Source organism: Candida jiufengensis (genome assembly GCF_024610255.1).
Source record: "Candida jiufengensis strain CBS 10846 chromosome Unknown scaffold8, whole genome shotgun sequence".
In the NCBI taxonomy this organism is placed as follows: domain Eukaryota; kingdom Fungi; phylum Ascomycota; class Pichiomycetes; order Serinales; family Debaryomycetaceae; genus Lodderomyces; species Lodderomyces jiufengensis.
The window spans coordinates 210,699-233,635 of NW_026261555.1; the positions used below are offsets into that span (position 1 = coordinate 210,699).

Consider the following 22,937-nt stretch of genomic DNA (forward strand, 5'->3'; position numbering starts at 1 on the left):
TAAAAAGTAATGTAAAAATCTAATATATATATGTATATTTTGGTGTTAGTCTATTTCTTTTTAGTAGCTTCTTTTGCCCCATTCAAATCATCGATATTTAATTTATCACTTAACCCTTCAACAACTTGAATACCTCTATCAACTTCATAAGTTTCTTCTAATGAAAACTCATATTTTAAACGATGTAATTCAGAAATTATATTTAATGATTTATCAACTAAATTAGTATTTGAATCTAAATTCAAGACTGAAGCTAAATAATGAATTAATTTTATGTCTTTAAATTGTTTTTCTAAATTATCATCTAAACCATTACTTAAAATTGATGAAATTAATGATAAAATTCTTAAATCTACTTTTTGATCTTTAGAATCTAATTTTATTAAATTCCAACCTTTTAATTTTTCAAATTCTTGAAAACCTGGTTTATAATTTCTAATGTATGAAGATATAGCATAAAGTGATTTTAATTGTAATGGTTGATTTTTTGGTGATTCTGCTATTTTAATTAAACTTTCCAATCCTCCATTAGTTTTATCAAAATCTTCTTGTGATTTTGGATTATTTTGTACAGCAGTTCCAATAATTCCAGAAACTATAATTCTTAAATCATCTGGAACATCAGAATTTAATAATTTAACTAATTCAGGCCATAATCCTAAATTTCCAATATTATTAGCATTATCTAAATTTTCAATTAACATTTCGAAATTTTCTAAAGCTATTACTTTATCTTTTTCTTCAACTTTTGGATTAGTTGCAACTTGTATACTTTCTTTCATTAATGTTGCTTCATCTGGTCCACCAAACAATTTATTTAAAGCATCTTGATCTGGTTCTCCGAGTTTTTTTAAACCTTCTTTATCTCCTGATTGTTGTAAAATAGACCAAGCTAATAATTTGTCCATTTTATTTTTTATACGTTTACGAAATGATGGTATGATGGAATTGAGTGGAAATGAATTAAAACTTTGATTTAAATGTCCTAATTTGTGAATTGAAAAATGATGATTGGATTTTAGGTATTAAATTGAGTATTTATACGATAATTGTATAAAGTTATTATATATGAGGGGCTAATCAATTAAGTATTTTGCTTAATTTCCAGAAGTTTCTTAAAAATTGTATACAATAATCCTAACAATAAAAGAATTGTTGCACATTTCCATGTGTCGCAAATATTTTTTTCAAAAACAGTGTCGTATTTTAAATGTTTTTGACAATAAACAATTTTAGTTAATTCAAATCCTGCACAATGATTATTTTGGTACTTTTTTAATTTTCAGAAAAGGTTTCATATTTTTTTTCACCCTCTGACAACTTTTAAATCCAAAGCAAAGTCTAAAAAAGAACTTGATAATTGTATGTAGTTATAACTGGTGTTTTCTATTTTATTAATATGTTGAATACAATACTAGAGCATTAATAACCATTCAGATTTATGATTGGACTAGCGGAATTTTGAAACCCGGGGTAACTCTTAAAATTAAAACCTTAATAGTTTTTCGACAACAAGAAATAAACTGAGAATATGGAGTCGACTCCAAAAATTAAGTTCCTCAAAGCATAGGTACCGCATCAAGTTTACTGTAATTCTTCAAATAACTCCGTACACTACATAGTGGTCTTGAAACGTCATATATTCTTGCTCAAAATATGTAATCAAATAAAAATCATATGATTGGTAGCATGTGAGTTTCAACAATTTTCTCTCAACTCTCCCCCGTTTCAAATATTTATAAAAAGCAATTGAAATTTACCCTTTTTGATTTTCTTGATCTAACTTTTCAATTGATTCAATTATATCTCAATTGTTTAAAACTATCAAAAAATTTTAATTTCATAATGTCATTATCAAATAAATTATCAGTTAAAGATTTAGATCTTACTGGAAAAAGAGTATTTATTAGAGTTGATTTTAATGTACCATTAGATGGTAAAACTATTACAAATAATCAAAGAATTGTTGCAGCATTACCAACTATTAAATATGTTGAAGAACAAAAACCAAAAGCTATCATATTAGCTTCTCATTTAGGTAGACCAAATGGTGAAAAAAATGATAAATATTCCTTAAAACCAGTTGCAACTGAATTAGAAAAATTATTAGGTAAAAAAGTTAATTTCTTAAATGATTGTGTTGGACCAGAAGTTGAAAAAGAAGTTAATTCTGCAAAAGATGGTGAAATCTTTTTATTAGAGAATTTACGTTTCCATATTGAAGAAGAAGGATCATCAAAAGATAAAGATGGTAAAAAGACAAAAGCTGATCCAGAAGCTGTTAAAAAATTTAGAAGTGAATTAAGTTCATTAGCTGATGTATATATTAATGATGCTTTTGGTACTGCTCATAGAGCTCATTCATCAATGGTTGGTATTGATGTTCCACAAAAGGCTGCTGGTTTTTTAATGTCAAAAGAATTAGAATATTTTGCAAAAGCTTTAGAAAATCCAAAAAGACCATTTTTAGCTATATTAGGTGGTGCCAAAGTTTCAGATAAAATTAAATTAATTGATAATTTATTAGATAAAGTTGATTTATTAATTATTGGTGGTGGTATGGCTTTTACTTTTAAAAAAGTATTAGATAATATGCCAATTGGTAATTCACTTTATGATGAAGATGGAGCAAAAGATGTTAAAGATTTAGTTGCAAAAGCTAAAAAAAATAATGTTGAAATTATTTTACCAGTTGATTTTATAACTGGTGATAAATTTGATAAAGATGCTAAAGTTGGTGAAGCAGATGATAAAGAAGGTATTCCAGAAAATTGGATGGGTCTTGATTGTGGTCCAAAATCAAGAAAATTATTTGATGATGCTGTTGCAAAAGCTAAAACTATTGTTTGGAATGGTCCACCAGGTGTTTTTGAATTTGATAATTTTGCAGGTGGTACTAAAAATTTATTAGATGCTGCTGTAAAATCTGCTGAAAATGGTAATATTGTTATAATTGGTGGTGGTGATACTGCTACTGTTGCTAAAAAATATGGTGTTGTTGATAAATTATCACATGTTTCTACTGGTGGTGGTGCATCTTTGGAATTATTAGAAGGTAAAGAATTACCAGGTGTTGCTGCTCTTTCTAATAAAAATTAAGAGAATAAATATTAGTCTATAGTTTCAAAAAAAAATATAACACTTTATTTTAATTAAAAATTTCTAATTTCTATTACTAAATAAATATCTAATATTTTATCTATAATTTTGCTTTACCAGCACAAATTAAATTCCAATCATCATCAGTTAATTCAACATATTTATCACCATTAAGCCAATAAATTAATTCATCACCAGAATCTCCCTTTGGTAATTTTTGTTTTTTAAATTGATTTTTTGGAACTTTATGATTATGAGAAGCTTCAATTGTACCAATTTTAATAAAACATGGTTGAGCATAAGAAGGTAATGAAGTTTTAACATGAGATCTTATTTTTTTCAAAATATCATCATGTTCTAAATCTGGTTTAGCTTCAATTACTGCAAAACATGCTCTACCTTCATGATTTGGAACTTTTACACCAACAACAACTGATTGTAATATAGCGTGTGAACCCATTAATTCATTTTCAACTTCTGTTGCTGAAACGTTTTCTGATTTCCAACGGAATGTATCACCTAATCTATCAACAAAATATAATAATTGATCTTCATCCATTTTTAATAAATCTCCACTTCTATACCATGCATCTCCTTTTTTAAAAACATCAAATATTATTTTACCTTCTGTTGCCTTTTTATTACCATAATAACCTTGGAATGATTTACTAACATCTTGAGGATTCATAATTCTCATTAATAATTCACCTGGTTGATTATAAGCAGCTTCTTCATAAAATCCAGTGACAGGATTTTTCCACATTTCATTTTCATCTTCTGGATCCATTTTAACTAATTTTTGTTGAGTATTTAATAATAAATTTATTAATGATCCATATTTTCTACATGCACCTTTACCAAATTCTCCATATTGTAAATTTGTTGTTGCAATTGGTGATTCAGTTGCTGCATAAAATTCTCCAACTCCATCAATATGAAATCTTTCTTTAAATTCTGTCCAAATATCACGACGTAAACCATTACCATAAGCAATTTTAACATTATGTTTATCATGATCTGGATGTGGTGGAGAATTTAATAAATAACGACAAACTTCACCAACATATTGAATATGAGTAGCACCAACTAATCTTGCTTGAGTCCAAAATGAAGTTGCTGAAAATTTTTGAGAAACTGATACACAACCACCAACTAATAAAGTAGGACAAACTCCCAACATAGCAGCAGTTGAATGATATAATGGCATAGCAGTTAAAACATTTGATCCTTTTTCAACTTTCATAATATAACCAAAAAATACAGAAGCCATAAAAGCTTTTCTCCATGACATAATACCAGCTTTTGGTAAACCTGTAGTACCTGAAGTATAAATTAAAGCACAAGCAGAAGAATCAGTATCTTCTGGTCTTCTTGTTTCATCTTTTGCTCTATATTTTGGAGTTGATTTTGATTGTATTCTATCAAATAAATTAAATTCATCAAGATAATGTAATTTAACATTTGGTAATTCTTCATGTATTTTATCTTCAGTATCTTTTATTGGACCAGAACAATCTGGATCAATGAAAACTTGTGAAACATTAGCAATATTAAGACAATGAACTAATGGTTTTCCTTGAGTATTAAAATTTAAAAAAGCTGGTAATGCACCAATATTCCATAAAGCTAACCATAATACTAAAAATAATGGTTTATTCATACAATCAACCCCAATAGTTTGTGAAGAAGTAACACCATATTCATTTTTTAAAATATATGATAATCTTAATACCATATCATATAATTCTTTATAAGTATATTCTTCAACTTGAAATTGATTATCATAAATTTTGAAACCATCACCATCAATTTCAAGTGGTGGAGCATTTGCAATTGGTCTTGGAAATGATAAAGCTTTTAAATCTTTATGTTTTTTACATGAATCTTCGAAATAATACCAATATGATGCTTTACCTCTTGAAGCTTTCCATAAATATGGTAATGCATTTGTAACAACTTTAGTAGCTAATGCAACATCATCTTTAATTAAATATTTTGCTTCTAATAATTGACTACCAAGTATAGCAGCAGCAGCTATTTCAAGTCCTGACATTTTTTATATAATTTGAATTTTAGTTTAGTTTTTGAATAGTTATAATTAATTCTAAAAATTTTGTATTTGAATAAGTTTTAAATTAATGAAAATATTTGAATTTGAATATTATTAAAATTTTTGAAATTTTATCTTGTGATAATTTGATAAGATCGGTATTATAATTTTATTTTATTTCTTGATTCGAAACACTGTTTCTTTGAATAATTATTATGTATTAATTGTATGCTTTCTTCTATAATGTGTAATAATTCAAAAGAAGAATAATATAAATGGAAGTAAATATTGCTGTTGTAAAATAAAAAATAAATAGAAGTAAAAGAAACGTTGATAATTTTATATAATCTTCAATTATTTAGTACAAAAGAAAAAGAGAAATTGAATAAAAAAATATTTTCTGATTTTGCGGAGAACACAACAAAATATTTAAATTGAGGTACAAAGTAATAATCAATAATAATCATAGTACTACAGGATTTAAACAGGATTTAATATTTTAGAATAATTAATTATTTCTTATTTAAGCATATGGTATTAAATGTTACTTTGTAATTTAATATATTTAATTTCATATGAAACCAACTCTTTTTTTGAATTTTATTAGTTAAATTGGTAGATTATATTCCAAATAACATCTTCTTTATATATTCGATGACATTCCATTATAGTTGATCAGATTTAATGACTTTATGATGGCAAAAGATTATTGTAGATTTCGCATTTTGATGTTATAATAATAATTTTTATATATGATTTTTAATAACCGAGTATAAATAATTTTTTTTTTTTCTGATGTATTATTTCGGTTGAAATTTATTCTATTTCATTTGGTAGTTCTTCAATAGTTATTTTCTTTTGCATCTTAATTAATATATAAACTAATTATTTATTTTTTTGCAACTACAAATATCTATTGACCATTTGATAAATATCCAATTTGCCATGAATTATATTCATTTAATTCATTAATTTCATTTGATTTTGTATCTTCAAATTGATCAATTTCTTCTTCTTCTCTTTCTTCATCTTCTTCATTTTCATTACTTTCAATTACTTCTTCTTTTATTAAATCCAAAGTATTATTATTACTAATTTTTTCTTTTAATAATTCATCTTTTGATTGAGATGGAGTAGAATTTAATTTTTTATATGGTGTAAAAAATTTCTCAGCATATTCTGTTGATAATGGTATTGCATCAGAAAGTACTTGGTTTTCAACACTTGCATATTCATCATTTGAGGAAGTTAAATTCCAAGATTGTGATGAAATTTTTGAATTCATTCTATTTTTAATATTAATATTAGTTTTATCCTTTTTATTATTATCATCAAGATTAAATTCACTATTGTCAATTAAAATTTTATAAATCTCATTAGCCTTTTTATATATTAAACTTGATGGTAAATGTTGTTGTAAATCATATTGAATAATTTTTTCAAATTCAAAATTATTTAAATTATTAAGGTATTCATTCATACAACATTTTTTATGTTTCAAAATTAATATTTTAATCATTTCATAAAAAAATATTTTTAATTTTTCTTGATTATTTGAAACATCTATTGCTTTAATTAACATTGGTAAATAATGAATATAATCATTACACAAACTATGTTTTATGAAATCTTTTAAAACTATACATAATTTAATCTCATTTTCTTTAAGAAATTTGATAGTAGTTAATGATTTTATACCCAAATATAAATTACATAAAATTCTAAAAATTAAAAATTTATTTTGAATAGTTGGTTTTGATAAATTCCATTTTATAAATTGTTGTTTTATGATTTTACATTTTGAATCTGAATCCTGATATTTCGCATGAGACCAACAATACATTAAAAAAAATTCAATTATAAGTAATTGTAACCAATTATTACATAATGTAAATAATTCAAATATAATACATGAATCAATTAATTCTTCAATAAATTCATTGAAACTAGTTAAAAATATGTTGGGATTATCAAATACTAAATCATGTTTACCAATTGAAGATAATTGTAATAAACCAAAAATTTTCGTAAATTTATCATTTGATTCAAATAATGTAATTCTAATTTCTTCAATTTTATTACATGCTTGCCATGCATTTGAAAATCTTAATTTTGGAATTATAATTGAACAATTTAATAATTGAGATACTTGAATCTTTTGCATACCTAAAGTTATTAAATTTTGAAAATCAATTGAATTCAATTGAGGTTGATTTGATTTCATTAATTCTTCAATAGTAAATTTATTATTATAGTAATGATCTTTACTAATAATGGTTGGGTTATTAAAATTTTTTCTATATTTTGTAATTGATTTTTCACTAAATCCACTTATTTTATTTGATTTTTCAGTTTCTTGTTGTTGTTGTGATTGTTGTTGTTGATTAGAACTTGATCCACCATTTAAACTCATTGCATTACTAGTTAATTTATATTTTTGAAAATTCCAATTATTTGATTTAAATTTATTATTTAATTTATTTTGAATTGGTTGCAAACCACCATTAATACCTCCAATATCTAAAAATTTTGTTAATCCAGTACCAGATTTTAAATTTTCAGCTTCTCCACAAGCTTGAATTACATTTTTTAAACTTTGAACTTCATCTTCTTTTCTTAATTGATTTTCACCAATTTTTTTTGGTGATTTCCAAGAAGAATCTAATTTTAAATTTTCAGTTGTTGCAACTTCATAATAACTTTGACGTGATTTAATTTTACGTTTAAAAGATAATTGATATTCTCTCATACCAAATGATAAAGCAGTTATTACAATTAATAACGCAATAAATGTCATTAGCAAATAAAAAGTTCTTGATATAATTGAATTATTAAAATTAATTGAATTTGAAGTAAAATAAAATGGTTGATGTTTATTATAATTATCTTGTAATCCTAATTTCAATCTTGCTTGATCATGATGATTATAAAGATATTTTGGTTCTTTTGCCGATAATTTAAAATCTCTTTTATGGTGTTTGTAATTTTGTAATTTTTGCCCTTCATTAAATAATTTTTGATAATGATTTATTTTTGTTTCAGAATTTTGGAGTGGAATGTTTGAGGGTAACATCATGGTAGTTGGTAAATCTGACTTTCAATTGATTGTCTCAATTGTTGTGAAAAAAAATTGAAATATAAAAATATTGATCAAAAATTTTGGTTGCCAAAATTTGTAATTTTACGCTGTTTACAATTTTTTGGCTGCTAAATTTAATTAAATATTTTTGTTATTTATAAAGTGATTTTTGTGTATTACTTATAATTGACTATGTATGTTGAGATGTAGTTTAAATAAGTATACTTCATAGCTATACTTCATTTCGATTTTCACTACAAAAAAGATTCAATTGGCACTGGACTAACGTCTTATAGCCTATGCACTACTTGAATCAAGTTATTACTAATGATAGTGTGTGATTTATAAAGTTGAAACATCTTATGCATGAGATCACTAAAAAATATTCAAGGTAAAAGCCGCGTGTCTAAGTATTAGTCTTTGTGACTAAAATTGTGAAATGAAAAATCTACTAATAAAAATTAATCTTATTGTAATCAGATCATTTTGAGTTATATACGGAGTATTTTGAATTTTTCACAAACACCTACAACCAAAAGAAGTTCAAGAAAGAAAAGATAGAGCATTTTCAGGATGTTCTCAAGGTCTGGATTTTATTTCACCAAAAATTCAACTGTTTTAACTTCTTTAGCTCGTCATCCATCATGTAAACCAAATATAATATGTAATAAAGTATCACAATCATCATCATTAACATCACAATTAAGACAATTTAAATTTAATAATTTTTTAAAATTCTTTGGATTGAAAAGATCATATTCTACAATTGCTTCATCCCCCATATCGACAAACCTAAAGAATTCAAGAATAAAAAATTCAAACTTTATAACACCACCAAAATCAGTCGGGTACTGGTTAATCGGTACATCAACATTAATATTTGGAATAGTTGTATTAGGTGGATTGACAAGATTGACAGAATCAGGATTATCTATAACTGAATGGAAACCGGTTACTGGTTCAATCCCACCATTGACTCAAGAAGATTGGATAGAAGAATTTAATAAATATAAGGATTCACCTGAATTTAAACAATTAAATTCTCATATAACATTAGAAGAATTTAAATTTATATTTTTTATGGAATGGTCACATAGATTAGTAGGTAGAGCCATTGGATTGTTTTTTATAGTGCCAGCTTTAGTGTTTTGGTCAAGAAATAAATTCAGTCCCAGATTAACTAAACGAATAATTGGTCTTAGTGGATTATTAGGATTACAAGGATTTATTGGTTGGTGGATGGTTAAATCTGGTTTAGATGAAGAAGAATTAAAAGATCGTAAATCCAAACCAACAGTTTCTCAATATAGATTAACTACTCATTTAGGTGCAGCTTTCTTAATGTACTTGGGTGTATTATACATCGCAATTGAGATCTTACAAGAGAATAAAATTATCAAGTCAATACGAAGTGGTAACCCGGAAAAGATTGCATTTGTTGAAAAATTAATAAATCAATTATCAAGCCCAGCAATTAAAAAATTTAGATACATGAGTTATGGATTATTAATATTAACTTTTATAACTGCAATGTCAGGAGGTATGGTTGCAGGATTAGATGCTGGATTAATTTATAATACATTTCCACACATGGGAGAAGATTGGATACCTTCAAAAAATGAATTAATGGATCCTGTATTTGCAAGACAAAAAGATGAATCAGATTTATGGTGGAGAAATCTTTTAGAAAATCCAACTACTGTTCAATTAATTCATCGTATAATGGCAACTACAACTTTTTTCACAATTTTAGCAGGTCATGTATATTGTAACAGAAATAAGAACATAGTCCCAAAATCAGCAAATAAAATGATGAAAATAATGATGGGTTTTTTAACATTACAAGTTACTTTAGGTATAACTACATTGATTTATTTAGTCCCCATTCCATTAGCAGCTGCTCATCAAGCTGGTGCTTTAGCTTTATTAACTACCTCATTGGCTTTTGTTGCAAGGTTAAGAAAACCAAGACCTGAATTTGTTTCTTATATTAATAAACTCATGAAAGATCAATTATTAAAACCAAAAAGAATAGTGTAAATAGATTTCTAAGAGTTCATGTAAATAGAATTTAAAACTAAAAAGTAATTTATTTTGTATATATATTAAAATATTTTGGGTTATTACCAAATTCGTTTACTTGACATTTCATATCTCATTACTTTTGATAACTCTTCCTCATCATCGTAGATATTCAGTATTGAAGCTCTTTTCTTTAAAATCTGATGGTTTCTTCTCTCTTCCACTGTTGGTGGGATTTTTTCATCTAAGTCATACAAGTGGATTCTTGTATTTGGATTTATTGTTGATGGTTCGGTATTCGGTAACCCTGGTAAAAAATTTAAATCTATTGATGATGTTGATAAATCTGGTATTTCTGAACTTAATGGTGATGATGTAATTTGCTCATTTGATAATTCCTGATGACTTTTCATTGACTCTTTCTGTTGATATTTATGTTTTGTTACTGATCTATTTGCTATCTTGAAAATAGCCAAAACCAAAATGATCCTGACTAAAATTAAAGTGAAAAAGCTGACTAGAATTAGACAGATACTTGTAATAATTGAATTTTGAACTATAAAAACTTGTTTCATATCATTTATAGTCATTCTCAAAAAACAAACAGATGCAGCTAATAAAGGTAATCCAATTCTTCTTGTTAATACAATATAATCAGAAAATTCATGATTTGAAAAATTACCATTACCGGAATTAATTTTAAAAACTTGTAAGAAATCCAAACATGAGATATACAAAAACTTTTTATAAATCTTGGAATTAATCTTATTAAATTTACAAATAAAGCAATGTTTTAACCAATCAACAAATATTTCAGATCCAATTACAATTACTCCAGGTCCAAAAATTGCACCTATCCAAATATTCCATTTTTTTAAACTTGTTGGAATTAATCCATCAACTGAAGTTAATTGTATTAAATTTCTAATTGCAATTATACTCAACATCATCAATAATTGGAATCTTTCAGACAAATCAGCCATTGTAATTTGAAATAAACCTTCTCTATCTAGCTTTTTGAATACTGAACTTTTTAATTCAGAAAATTGATTAGATAATAATAATGTTAATAATGCATTAGAATAAGAATTTGCTGCAACATTTAATGAGACTGCTTGATAAATTAAAATATATGAATGGAAAATTAAATAAATAATTGAAATTATATAAAATATCACAAATCTTAGATTTTCAACTGAGTTGGTTGTTGTAATTTTTATTTGAAATAGTATGTTAAGTAAATCTTGACCTATTGAAGAGCATAATTTTTCAGCAACCTCCAATACTCCAAACATTACATATAGTTTTATATCAGCTTGACCTCTCACATCATGATACATCTTGGAGATATCCAAGTTGCCATATACTAAAATAACTAATGAAATAAAAATTAAACTTAAACTTATCAAATCTTTTCTGATTGAATTTAAAATTTGAAATTGAGTTGATTTCGTAGTTGGATCTCTGACATAATTAAATATTGAAATCGATGAAACAATTAAAATTTTTAATGGAACTAATGTAAATAGCGTTAAAAATGAATTGAAACAAATTAATAGTCCAAAAATCATATACTTTTCCAAATATAATGGAATTTTGATCATATTAATTAACTCATCATATGAATGTTTATATAAATTATCTTCAGTAGCATCTACTGTATTTTTTGCTTGATATGGTGGGTTTTCAATTTTGGACTGAATAGATGGAAGATTTAGCTCCAATAGTAATAATTTATATAATGAAAAGCCCTTTCTTGGTTGACCACTATTAGTAGGTAAATGATTGAATAAATAATTCAAAACAGGATTACTTCTATTGCGATCCAATTGATCATAAATGCTAGATTTCTTTTCATTGTTGCTGTTTAGATTATCATGAATATGTGGATTGATTTTACCACTTGAACTATTCTTTCTACTTCTTGGTTTTAGTGCAGATTTGGTTGTAACTGTGAATTTTTTACTTGGATGAGCATTAGTATTATTGTTTGTATTCAGATGAAGCTTTTTATTATTGCTTGAAGATAATCTTTTTTTACCCATTGACTGGACTTCATTGATTAAGATATTTTATCTATATTATTTCATATATCAAATGACAATTTCGAAATCAATTTGTGGTGGTTGTCAAAATGATTTATTATAATTATGATTTTGTGTATTTAAATTAGAGATTCACAACAATTATTGTCGTGACTAAAATACTAATTTTAAGACGTTGCGTTATGCGTGTTTTACATGCCCCATTCCTTTGTCAATTATTTACAATCTCTTATCATATAAATTTAAGCTCTCTTAACTATTTCTTACAGTTCAGTCCAGCATTACAAGAATTGTAAGACGAGATCACTATTTAAATGTAAATCTTTTTCGTATATTTTTTGTCTTTTCACTCAATTGTAATTTTTGCCGATATAGTTCCATAAATTTTACGGATCTTGAATTTATATTTGATGATATGCTCTCTCTTTAAATAATGAAATTCAAGTGGTAGTAGTCATTTCAATTTAAGAGAAGTGAGTAGTATATAAATAATGATATCATTTTAACAATTTTCAATTTGCCCTTAATTTTTGAATACTCTTTTTCTTCTTTTTCTTTTACTTTTTCTTTTCTCTTTTTAAGTATATTTTAATCTTCATTCACTTATTAAATAATTTTGTACATGATTCATTTAGTTAATAATCAATTAAATTATTTTAAATCAAAACAACAACAACAAAATCAATTAAAACTACTATTACATTTAAGATTAAAAATTAAATAATATAAATAACAATTACTTTTGAAATATTAATTTTATACCACTTTTTTAATTATCACTTATAAAAATTCAATTGATAATTAACCCCTTAAGAAATTATTAACAATCTTACTTTTCACAATAAAGATTGTCAGTGTCCCTCGAATTTTGGATTTTTCACATACAAAATTATACTTGAAACGATTACAATTTTTTAAACATCTTCATTTAATACATCAAATAATTGATAAAAACTTACCAAATTAGCAAAATTATGGAATTATTAACCCTAGATTCATTTCTACCATATTTGAAACCATTTGAAGGTAAAGAATTATTATCACCACAAGAATCATTAAAAATTTCATTATTAATAACAGAACTATTAATTGATAATTATATAGATTTTAATTTACTCAAATTTTTGTCAAGATTTTTGACGGTGGAAAGTTATAATGATATAATTGAAGAAAGAAATATTGAACATAAATGTGGTTATTTCTTGTGTGATAATCAACCAAAACTGTTAGTTAGAAGATTGAGTTTAAATTCAAATGGTACTACTACTGCATCAATATCAGATACTGGAGCTTCTACAAGGTATCAAATATATAATCGAAAACCATCTATAATTTTACCAAATACTTATATGAGTCAATATTGTTGTAAAGAACATTATCAAGCAAGTATTTTCTACAAGAATCAATTAAGTTCAGAAGCACTATTTGCAAGAACAAATATTTTGATTATACCTCCATTTCAAGGAAATAAAACATGGTATGAAAATTCAATAACCTGTTTGGAAGAAGTTATAGCAAAACATAAAGAATTAAAACAACAAGGTAAATCAATGGCTGAAGTTATTGCATTAATGAATGGTCTTAATATGAATGAAGATGAAATAAATGATGAAACTAATCAACTAATAAAATTAATTGAAGATTTTGAAATTGTGGAAAAGGATACAGTGGACATGAATGGTAAACAAATTCATGAAGCTGTTATTGAAAGTAGTGAAGAAGAAGAAGAAGAAGAAAATGGTTCTGCTATGAATGCTAATAAGATTGAAGGTTATGTAACGACGGATAAAAGTTTCGGTGGTTATGTGGTGTAAGAATCAAAGATTTGAGATTTAATGATTTAATGATGAATAATGATTGATGACTACTCTATAAATACAAAATACCTATATTGCAATGTAGTAAATATATATATACAAGATATGTAAATATTTTCTAGTACTTAAAACTTCTTAGATAGTTTTGCCATGATTCCATTAATGTTCTTGTTAAGTTCATTGCCAAATTCAAAACTCTTAAATTTGTTAGCTTTCAAATAATCACCTAATTTTTTACCACGTCCAAATCTTTCTTCTATTGGAAACTTATTTAATGGTGGTAAATTATTTTTGAGTGATTCAGTATTTGGTGGTGATACAATTTCACTATGCTTGAAAACATTATCTCTCTTGAGTTGATTTAGCAACTCATCAAATCTTTTAATTTTCGAAATATATTCTTTATCAAATTGATCTTGTAACTTAGTTTGATGTTTACTTAAATCAATTTCTTTGGACTTCTTTAATATATCAATTAATTTTGATTCAATATAGACAGATACAATATCCAATTCAGAGCACCAATCAAATTCCGAAAGATCAATTTCCTCACTAGTGTCTTCACCTTTTGACCTTCTTTTCTCAATTTCACAAAACAACTCAAAAATTTCCTCACCCTCCGCCAATTTTTCATAATACTTTCTAGTTTTCATCAATTCATCATCACCAAACCCACGACATCCCTTTATCGAATAAGATCCATCTGGGTGTAAATTCTCTTCATTTAAATTCTCAGTAGTTTCCCAACATTTCCGAATTCTAAACCATTTAATTTGTTGTCTAATTAGATGAGCTAATTTTTTTCTATATTTGGCATCATGAAATGGGGTTTGTATAAAAGGCATGGATACTATTCCTGCATTCGTTTGTTTGGCTACTGCTTGATATGGACCTTTTTCATTTATGATTTTTGTTAATTTTTCTATCTCAAAATTGTTGATTTCATACTCCAAACCAGGGATGATTATTGATTCTATGTATTCTTTATCAAATGCTTCGTTTATTATCTTTTGTGTCAGACCTTTTATTATATGTTTTTGATCATAGTTGTCTCCTGATGTTACTAAAGTTTCTTCAGTGTATGGTAGGAGATGGGGGTTGGGGATCTTGCCATCGTATTGAAGTCGATTTAAGTATCTCAATATTAAAGATTGACCATGTGATTTTGCTTTCTCAAAACCTTTAGCTGTGTATTGATTAAATTCTAGTTCATTAGTTGGTGGTGATATTTCTTCTTTTCGACTTTTCCTTTTGGAGGAAGCCAAACTTTTTGCAGTACCTCTTAAATTGTCTATTGTTTTATCTTTCAACTCTTCAATGTTTTGTAAATATGAAGTTCTTCGTTGTTGCCATTTCCAATATTCTTCATGTTCTAGCTCTATGAAGTCTTGTAATGGTTGCCAATTTTTTGTTGAAATGGACTCTTCTAGTAATTCATTTAGTCGTATACCCTTGAGTAGTGCTTGAGTTATTAGGTATGGATTTGTATATCTTTTTGTAAAATTTACATATAATCCAACTTTTAGTTCTAGTGATATAATGTTGTTTTTAGGTAGTGTTGATTGTTTTTTTAATTGTATTGATTTTTGTAGTAGTTCTTTATATAGTTGACATATTGATCTTTGGTAATCTATTCTTTGCTTTAGTTCATTTACTGATCTTACTAAAGGATTTGTCATATCATTTTAGTTTTTGATAATTTGCAACAACTTTTAAAGTTGAAAAATAATTTATCAATTTAATTTACGCGGTTTTTCAGGTATTACTTTGCTGCAACAATAATTCAAAATCTGACAAAATGGTATGTCAACTCAATGATTAGATACAAAAAGAGAGCCTAGTCTGATACTAACTACTACTAGCCACCAAAAAAGAAAACAGTAGCAGATATAACAATCTTAAAACTAAAAAATGGTAAATTAACATACACATTAACATTAAAACAAATTACAATCACAACCATACAACAAGAATTAGCAAACGCAATAAACAACTCAGGTGGATTACAAACGAGCAGCATAAAAGAAGAACTTGACGAAGAAGAAGATATACCAGTACCCAAATCTGAATTTGACCAAGAAATTAAGCAAGAAGATGATGATATGTTAGATGAAGATAATATACCAGTCCCTAAATCAGAGTTTGAAATAAATGAAGAAATTGACTCGAACACAATCAAGGTAGAGGCAGAATCATTGAGGTTTGCATTTCCAAAAGATAATTCTTCACCGTATGATAATAAATGGATAGAATTAGATGATGAAAATTTTAGTGATATAGATTTTAAAGACTTTCAAATACTTGCGTTCGCTACTAATGAAGATGAAGAGTTTAATATTATTGAAGCTGTTGCTGTTGATGAATAGTAAAACTTTTATTATACAATATCAAGAACTAAAATAATTATATATAAAATATAAAGTGCAAAATGTACAATAAGTAATGAAATGCTATCAAGGATCCTCATTTCTTACCACTTATTTTTCTAATCCCACCTGAATTGACTCTTGTTGAATTTGGTGTGCCCAGATTTATTCTCGGTTTAACTGATCTTGATTTATTTATTTTCAATCCATTAGTTGGTGATCCATTTGATTGGTTATTTGGTGATGATGATAAAGTAGTACTTACTGTTCTTGTTGTTGTAGTGGTTGTAGTTTTAGTCAATTGAATAGGTTGTTGAGTATTAGCAGATATTGATCTTAATATTCTTCTTTCTGAATGTGGAGTAGTTTCTCTTGCTGGTGTAGATCTTATAATACCTTCCATTATATTTTCATCATCTGAGTTATTATTTATTACAATATCATCGTCTTCAACCTCTGGTTCTTCAATATATTTTCTTGGTTGGCCAGGTGATATCATTGGAACGGCTGTTTGTATTTTAGAAGCTAGTGCTCCACTTATCTTACGCCTTCTTATTGGTGTATTTGTGAACGATGAATCAAGTGCTGCGAATGATGAATTTATTGGTTGTGATTGCAGTTGCTGTAATTGTTGTAATTGTTGTTGCTGTTGTTCTTTTAAAGTTTTACGTTTTTGTTCTTTCATTCTTTGTTTGAATTCATCATATGAAGTTAAAGAAAATAATCCTCCTATAAATTCATCAGGTACATTATCTAATACCATTGTATATCTCCATTCTCTAAAATAATTTTGATTTAAATAAAGCCAATGTTGTTGTGGTCCAACTACCATTCCTGGTCTTATCATTCTCATATATGCTATACATTCATTTGCTGTGAAACCATGGGTATAAATTAAATGAGCACCTATTAAACATCCTGTTCTACCTAATCCTGCTTTACAATGTACTGCTATTTTACCACCTTTATTTATTACACATTCTGCTGCTCCAATAAATTTTTGAACATATTCCAAAGTTGGACAAGTACCATCATCGAAAATCATATCAATGTGTTGAATATTTCTTGATGTAAATTCTTTTGCATCATATAAATGAGAATTCAATCTAACAACTAATTGAACATTATTTTGTTGAAAATAGTTTAAAACTTTTTTAAATGGTTGATTCAATGTATTTGTTTTCTTGTTTTGTTGTGGTGATGCAAATGCAATAAAATCTTTTGAAATAACATTAAAATCTCCTTGGTCAACTCTTTCATATTGCTCATATTCTTCAAGATTAAAAGAAGTCAAATCAACCATATTTCTTTGTTTTGCTCTCCACATTCCATAAACAATATCTTGTATAGTGATTTCATAATCAGCATTGGAATAACCAGCATCTCTAAAACTTGCAAATGGAGGATCAAATTGTGCAATAGGTTGTAATACTTGATGAGGTGACCAAGATTGAACTAATATCATATAACAACACAAAAGACAAGCAGCATTAGTTCTTTGTTGAGGATTAGTTGAAGAATAAAATACAACACCTTTACCTTGATTTGAATCATCATTTAAAATATTATGTAAAACAACTGCAAATCTATATAAATTACTTATATTTAATGGTCCAAAATCCAAATGAAATGAATTATACGGTAAAGTATCTTCAACTGTAAAATAAACCAAATCTTTTGTATCTGATGGTACATAATCATAAGCTCCAAGATAAACTCTATCTATTAAAAAAAAAAAAAAACACGTTAGTAAAATAGTCTTTTTAAAGTGATCTATATAGTAGTTACATACTTTTTAAAAATTCAATTAATGGAACATTTATCTTATTTCTTGCCATGATATATTATATAGTTGATTGTGAATTATCTTCTTATTTCTAATGAATTGATCTTACTAAGTGATGGTAGTTGTTATGATTTAAATAATTATTTCAAATTAAAATCTCTCTCTCTATGTTTTTGTTTATATTTTTTTTTAATGTTATTGTTTAACTTAATTAGGAAATTATTGTAGTAGACACTACTTTTATTGATAATATTACATTTATCTAACTATCAATTAAAATTAGTATTGCTTTATCAGTAATATTGTTATTATTAGTTAGATCATGGTATGAAATGAATGAGTATCATACTTTCATGTAGCTTGTACTAACATCTTGTTATTTTAGTCATCAAATTTATATTCATTTTCATCAGATACTTTATCAAAATTAAAGAAATTTAGATTTCAAAGTGCAAGAGTTAATAACATACAGGCGTTAATATGTATGTATAAAATATAATATAGACTTATTGAATCATATACTAATTACAATCCCAGATACGATTGATAAAGATACATATGAAGTTAAAGAAGATGAAGATGTAGAAGAAAATCCATTAGATTCAATAGAGAGTTTGATAGAAGAATTACCAGATAATGGTCCAAGATATATAATATTATCATATCCAATAAAAACAAAAGATGGTAGATTACAAGCCCCATTAGTAATGTTATATTGGTTACCACCAACTACTCCAAATGATAAAAAAATGTTATTTGCTGGGGCTGTTGAGATATTTAGAGATAAAGCTGGGGTATCAAAGTATGTTTTATTCAGCCTTTTAAAGTAACGATGAACGAGTTTACTAACAAATATTCCCATAGATTAATTAAAATAACAGATGAAGAAGAATTTGAAGATTTAGAGTCTCAAATAATATGATAATATTACTTAGTAACAGCTACCAATTTTAATTCAGTCCGGGTAACTTAATACTTTGAAATAAACGAGGCATTGATACTGCATCTAATATATGTAAATTTAAATGAGTAGTGTAGATTAAACCAAAATTAATTTTTCACTTTTCTCTCTTTATTTTAGATTTGAAAAATTTTTATTACTACACTTTCAATACATTTCTTTTACTTTTCATCACCACATATATCAATCAAATAATAATCATTCATCATGGGTCGTATGCATTCAGCTGTATGTGATTAATTCCACTATATACTACTACAACATAATCGATTAAAGATGTTCATATATACAATTAATGAAATAATAACACTCAAAAAAATGTTACAAGAGTCTTGCTCAAAGTAAATGATTCATCTACGGTCGACATATGTACCAAGAATTGTTACTATATACGCTTTGAGTATTTGATAAACTTGAGCATTTTGTTATTTAATTTCATTTTTTGTTGAACAAAGGGAAACCTTTCTGAGACTAGATAGCTTTTTTTTCAATTTTTGCTCCAAGAATTAGGTAAACTACGGTTCCTATACTTGAAATTACTATGAAATTACAACTATCAATTAACAGTCAATGAAACAAATCCCTTCTTTTAAATGTCATGATTTTTGTTCAAAACTCTAAAACAAATTACTAACAGATTTCTTATACAGGGTAAAGGTATTTCCTCATCTGCCATTCCGTATTCAAGAAACGCTCCATCATGGTTCAAATTATCATCAGATGACGTTGTTGAACAAGTTATCAAGTACGCAAGAAAAGGTTTAACTCCATCATCAATTGGTGTTATTTTAAGAGATGCTCATGGTGTTTCACAAACTAAAGTTGTTACTGGTAACAAAATCTTAAGAATTTTAAAATCAAATGGTTTAGCTCCAGAAATTCCAGAAGATTTATACTTTTTAATTAAAAAAGCTGTTTCAGTTAGAAAACATTTAGAAAGAAATAGAAAAGATAAAGATTCTAAATTTAGATTAATTTTAATTGAATCAAGAATTCATAGATTAGCTAGATACTACAGAACTGTTTCTGTTTTACCACCAAATTGGAAATATGAATCAGCTACTGCTTCTGCTTTAGTTGCTTAAGTTTTTTCATTTTAAAATTGAATCAACAACAAAATTTTTTTATATATTTTTCTTGTATTTTTAGGTTTTCAATTAATTTAATGGATATTTCATATTTACACGGTCTTGAATAACGTATTGTAAAAGAAGTTGAGTTAGTGTTACTCTCAAGTAAGTTGTATTTATCAATCTCGTGAGAATTATCAAAATTATAGTATGTAAAAACGCGCACACATACAATTAAATTTTGCGAGTATCTTGATACAACCAAATTCGATCTACATCTACGACTATCTTCATCACATCTGTTATTTAATGGAGGCAATAACAGAACGTATATTCACAGAAACCTCCCTAGAGTCAACATCAAACGATGATCCATCATTATTAACAATAATACTAGACGTATCACCGAAAGGTTGGTTCAATTTAAGAAATCAAATAACATTACAAGATATTACAAAATCATTATTGGTATTTGTAAATAGTCATTTATCAATAAATAATTCAAATCAAGTTGCATTCATAGCTAGTTCGCCCTACAAATCCAAATTTTTATATCCTAACCCAAATCCTCAAATTATAAATTCCAAAATCTCCCAAGGGATGTATAGACAATTTAAAAATGTTGATGATGTTGTATTAGATGAATTAAATAAATTTATTGAAGAAACAAGTGAGAATTTACAAGATGAATCAAAAACTAAAAAGGCATCTTCAACAATAACAGGAGCTATTAGTATGGCTTTGACATACACAAATAGAATGTTAACACTAGATCAAAGTATCAACACTACAACAGCATCAGCAATTTCAACATCATCAACACTGAACTCATCAAACCAAACAAATTCTTCATCTGCAACCACAGCTCAATCTACAGTATCCATGAAGTCTAGAATTTTAATAATATCTTCAAATGATAATGACGATTTATTAAATTATATACCGTTAATGAATTGTATATTTACTGCACAAAAATTAAAAGTATCATTAGACATACTAAAATTGGGAAATAGAGACTCGTCATATTTACAACAAGCAAGTGACGCCACAAATGGTATATATCTAAAGATCCAAGACCCCAATGGAATAATTCAAGTTCTATCAACTGCATTCTTTGTCGAACCAAATCTTAGACCATACATAATCCTACCAACAAATTCTCAAGTCAACTATAAAGCAAGTTGCTTCCTCACTAAAAAACCAGTAGATTTAGGTTATGTGTGTTCAATATGTTTATGTATTATGAGTTATATCCCAAAAGAAAATAAATGTCCTGCTTGTTCAAGTGAATTTGATGAGAAAATTATAAAGCAATTGACTAAAGATCCTCAAGTTGTTGTAAATAAGAAGAAAAGAAAATTGGAAAACGGTAATGATAATAATGAAAGCTAGATTAAACTGCCTTGTTTATAATATTAAATGTATAATTTTCTGGATAATTATGTAACTTTATCAAATGATCTCTCCTATCATCGGAGGTACTAAATAACTCCAAACAAGTATTCTCCAAACACCTAAAAATAGACTCACCTCTTTCTCTTTTGAGTCTGGTGAAAGGATCATGATTCTCATTAATATGTAACTCCAAAAAATGATTCAGTGGAAATATTAAGTTACATGTTAAACATTCATATTCATGATAATTCATGATATGATCATTGAATAAAAATTCATCTGGTAATGATATATTGCAATAAGGACATTCTGTTGGCGTTTGGATTATATTACTGAAGATATTAATTGATTTATTTGATGGCTCCTCTTCATATTTCCTCTTACTCATATATTTGATTGTTGATGAATAGAACAATAGGGTTTGTATAGTTTGAACTAAAGCCACTAATAGATCTAAAAGAACAATACGTGTATGGAAAATCAGTATATGCAGGATAACATATCAAATTATAAGATAATGATTTTTTGAATTGATCTATTTGTCATCTCAAATTGTTTATGAGACCATTGGATATGTTATATGCAATGAGTTTGAGAACATCATCTAAAAGTGTTTGACTTCTAGAAGGTTTGATTTCTTAAAGGGTTTGACTTGAATTAAAATTGGATCTTAAATTCACAAGACTAAAAAATTAGCGCATGTAAAACGCAAATCGCTATCTTAAAAAATTGCAAAAAATTGCAATTCCAATAAATAGATAATTATTCACTAAATTATCACTATCAAAATGACTATAGACCACAGTATAGGCATGAGAATAGCCTACGAGCAAGCATTAAAATCATATAACGAAGGAGGAATACCCATCGGTGGATGTCTCATAAGAAAATCAGATGGAACTATCTTATCTCAAGGACATAATGAAAGAGTTCAAAAACAAAGTGCTACATTACATGGAGAAATCAGTGTTTTAGAAAAAGCAGGAAGATTACCAGCTAGTATTTATCAAGATTGTGTGTTATATACTACTTTATCACCTTGTCAAATGTGTTCAGGTAGTGTTTTGTTGTATAAGATTCCAACTGTTGTTAGTGGTGAAAATGAAAATTTTAAAGGACCTGAAGAGTATTTGAAATCTAATGGAGTTGAGTTTATTAATTTAGAGGATGAGAAATGTAAAGAGTTGATGAGTAAGTTTATAAAGGAAAAACCTGAGGTTTGGTTTGAAGATATTGGTGTATAATTG

General features: G+C 26.6%; 14 protein-coding genes across 14 annotated transcripts; 8 read left to right on the top strand and 6 right to left on the bottom strand. All coding sequences in view use genetic code 12, as the record gives it.

The window, feature by feature from the left end:
- Positions 1-50: 50 nt before the first annotated feature.
- Positions 51-908, bottom strand: KGF54_000402 (uncharacterized protein; the record flags this gene model as incomplete). The annotated part of the gene is made up of 1 exon (XM_051764673.1): positions 51-908. One exon carries the CDS (start codon positions 906-908, stop codon positions 51-53), a length of 858 nt encoding a protein of 285 aa, XP_051622393.1.
- A 937-nt stretch (positions 909-1,845) lies between these two features.
- PGK1 (phosphoglycerate kinase) lies at positions 1,846-3,099 on the top strand (the record flags this gene model as incomplete). Its single annotated transcript, XM_051764684.1, has 1 exon — positions 1,846-3,099. One exon carries the CDS (start codon positions 1,846-1,848, stop codon positions 3,097-3,099), a length of 1,254 nt encoding a protein of 417 aa, XP_051622394.1.
- Positions 3,100-3,199: 100 nt separating this feature from the next.
- On the bottom strand, positions 3,200-5,152 carry FAT1 (long-chain fatty acid transporter; the record flags this gene model as incomplete). Its single annotated transcript, XM_051764695.1, has 1 exon — positions 3,200-5,152. The coding sequence occupies one exon, from the start codon at positions 5,150-5,152 to the stop codon at positions 3,200-3,202; it is 1,953 nt and encodes a 650-aa protein (XP_051622395.1).
- Positions 5,153-6,062: 910 nt separating this feature from the next.
- On the bottom strand, positions 6,063-8,225 carry KGF54_000405 (uncharacterized protein; the record flags this gene model as incomplete). The annotated part of the gene is made up of 1 exon (XM_051764706.1): positions 6,063-8,225. The coding sequence occupies one exon, from the start codon at positions 8,223-8,225 to the stop codon at positions 6,063-6,065; it is 2,163 nt and encodes a 720-aa protein (XP_051622396.1).
- Positions 8,226-8,801: 576 nt separating this feature from the next.
- COX15 (Cox15p) lies at positions 8,802-10,268 on the top strand (the record flags this gene model as incomplete). The annotated part of the gene is made up of 1 exon (XM_051764717.1): positions 8,802-10,268. The coding sequence occupies one exon, from the start codon at positions 8,802-8,804 to the stop codon at positions 10,266-10,268; it is 1,467 nt and encodes a 488-aa protein (XP_051622397.1).
- Positions 10,269-10,351: 83 nt separating this feature from the next.
- Positions 10,352-12,295, bottom strand: KGF54_000407 (uncharacterized protein; the record flags this gene model as incomplete). Its single annotated transcript, XM_051764728.1, has 1 exon — positions 10,352-12,295. The coding sequence occupies one exon, from the start codon at positions 12,293-12,295 to the stop codon at positions 10,352-10,354; it is 1,944 nt and encodes a 647-aa protein (XP_051622398.1).
- Positions 12,296-13,269: 974 nt separating this feature from the next.
- On the top strand, positions 13,270-14,109 carry KGF54_000408 (RNA polymerase II subunit B1 CTD phosphatase; the record flags this gene model as incomplete). Its single annotated transcript, XM_051764739.1, has 1 exon — positions 13,270-14,109. One exon carries the CDS (start codon positions 13,270-13,272, stop codon positions 14,107-14,109), a length of 840 nt encoding a protein of 279 aa, XP_051622399.1.
- Positions 14,110-14,237: 128 nt separating this feature from the next.
- On the bottom strand, positions 14,238-15,791 carry KGF54_000409 (uncharacterized protein; the record flags this gene model as incomplete). Its single annotated transcript, XM_051764750.1, has 1 exon — positions 14,238-15,791. The coding sequence occupies one exon, from the start codon at positions 15,789-15,791 to the stop codon at positions 14,238-14,240; it is 1,554 nt and encodes a 517-aa protein (XP_051622400.1).
- A 119-nt stretch (positions 15,792-15,910) lies between these two features.
- Positions 15,911-16,478, top strand: KGF54_000410 (uncharacterized protein; the record flags this gene model as incomplete). Its single annotated transcript, XM_051764762.1, has 2 exons — positions 15,911-15,913; positions 15,987-16,478. 2 exons carry the CDS (start codon positions 15,911-15,913, stop codon positions 16,476-16,478), a joined length of 495 nt encoding a protein of 164 aa, XP_051622401.1.
- Positions 16,479-16,575: 97 nt separating this feature from the next.
- Positions 16,576-18,316, bottom strand: CDC14 (phosphoprotein phosphatase; the record flags this gene model as incomplete). The annotated part of the gene is made up of 2 exons (XM_051764773.1): positions 16,576-18,200; positions 18,271-18,316. 2 exons carry the CDS (start codon positions 18,314-18,316, stop codon positions 16,576-16,578), a joined length of 1,671 nt encoding a protein of 556 aa, XP_051622402.1.
- A 270-nt stretch (positions 18,317-18,586) lies between these two features.
- Positions 18,587-19,186, top strand: KGF54_000412 (uncharacterized protein; the record flags this gene model as incomplete). Its single annotated transcript, XM_051764784.1, has 4 exons — positions 18,587-18,589; positions 18,650-18,746; positions 18,802-19,066; positions 19,129-19,186. The coding sequence occupies 4 exons, from the start codon at positions 18,587-18,589 to the stop codon at positions 19,184-19,186; spliced, it is 423 nt and encodes a 140-aa protein (XP_051622403.1).
- A 246-nt stretch (positions 19,187-19,432) lies between these two features.
- Positions 19,433-20,310, top strand: RPS13 (40S ribosomal protein uS15; the record flags this gene model as incomplete). Its single annotated transcript, XM_051764795.1, has 2 exons — positions 19,433-19,453; positions 19,876-20,310. The coding sequence occupies 2 exons, from the start codon at positions 19,433-19,435 to the stop codon at positions 20,308-20,310; spliced, it is 456 nt and encodes a 151-aa protein (XP_051622404.1).
- Positions 20,311-20,604: 294 nt separating this feature from the next.
- On the top strand, positions 20,605-21,687 carry KGF54_000414 (TFIIH/NER complex subunit; the record flags this gene model as incomplete). The annotated part of the gene is made up of 1 exon (XM_051764806.1): positions 20,605-21,687. The coding sequence occupies one exon, from the start codon at positions 20,605-20,607 to the stop codon at positions 21,685-21,687; it is 1,083 nt and encodes a 360-aa protein (XP_051622405.1).
- Positions 21,688-22,478: 791 nt separating this feature from the next.
- FCA1 (cytosine deaminase) lies at positions 22,479-22,934 on the top strand (the record flags this gene model as incomplete). The annotated part of the gene is made up of 1 exon (XM_051764817.1): positions 22,479-22,934. One exon carries the CDS (start codon positions 22,479-22,481, stop codon positions 22,932-22,934), a length of 456 nt encoding a protein of 151 aa, XP_051622406.1.
- Between the last annotated feature and the right edge of the window lie 3 nt (positions 22,935-22,937).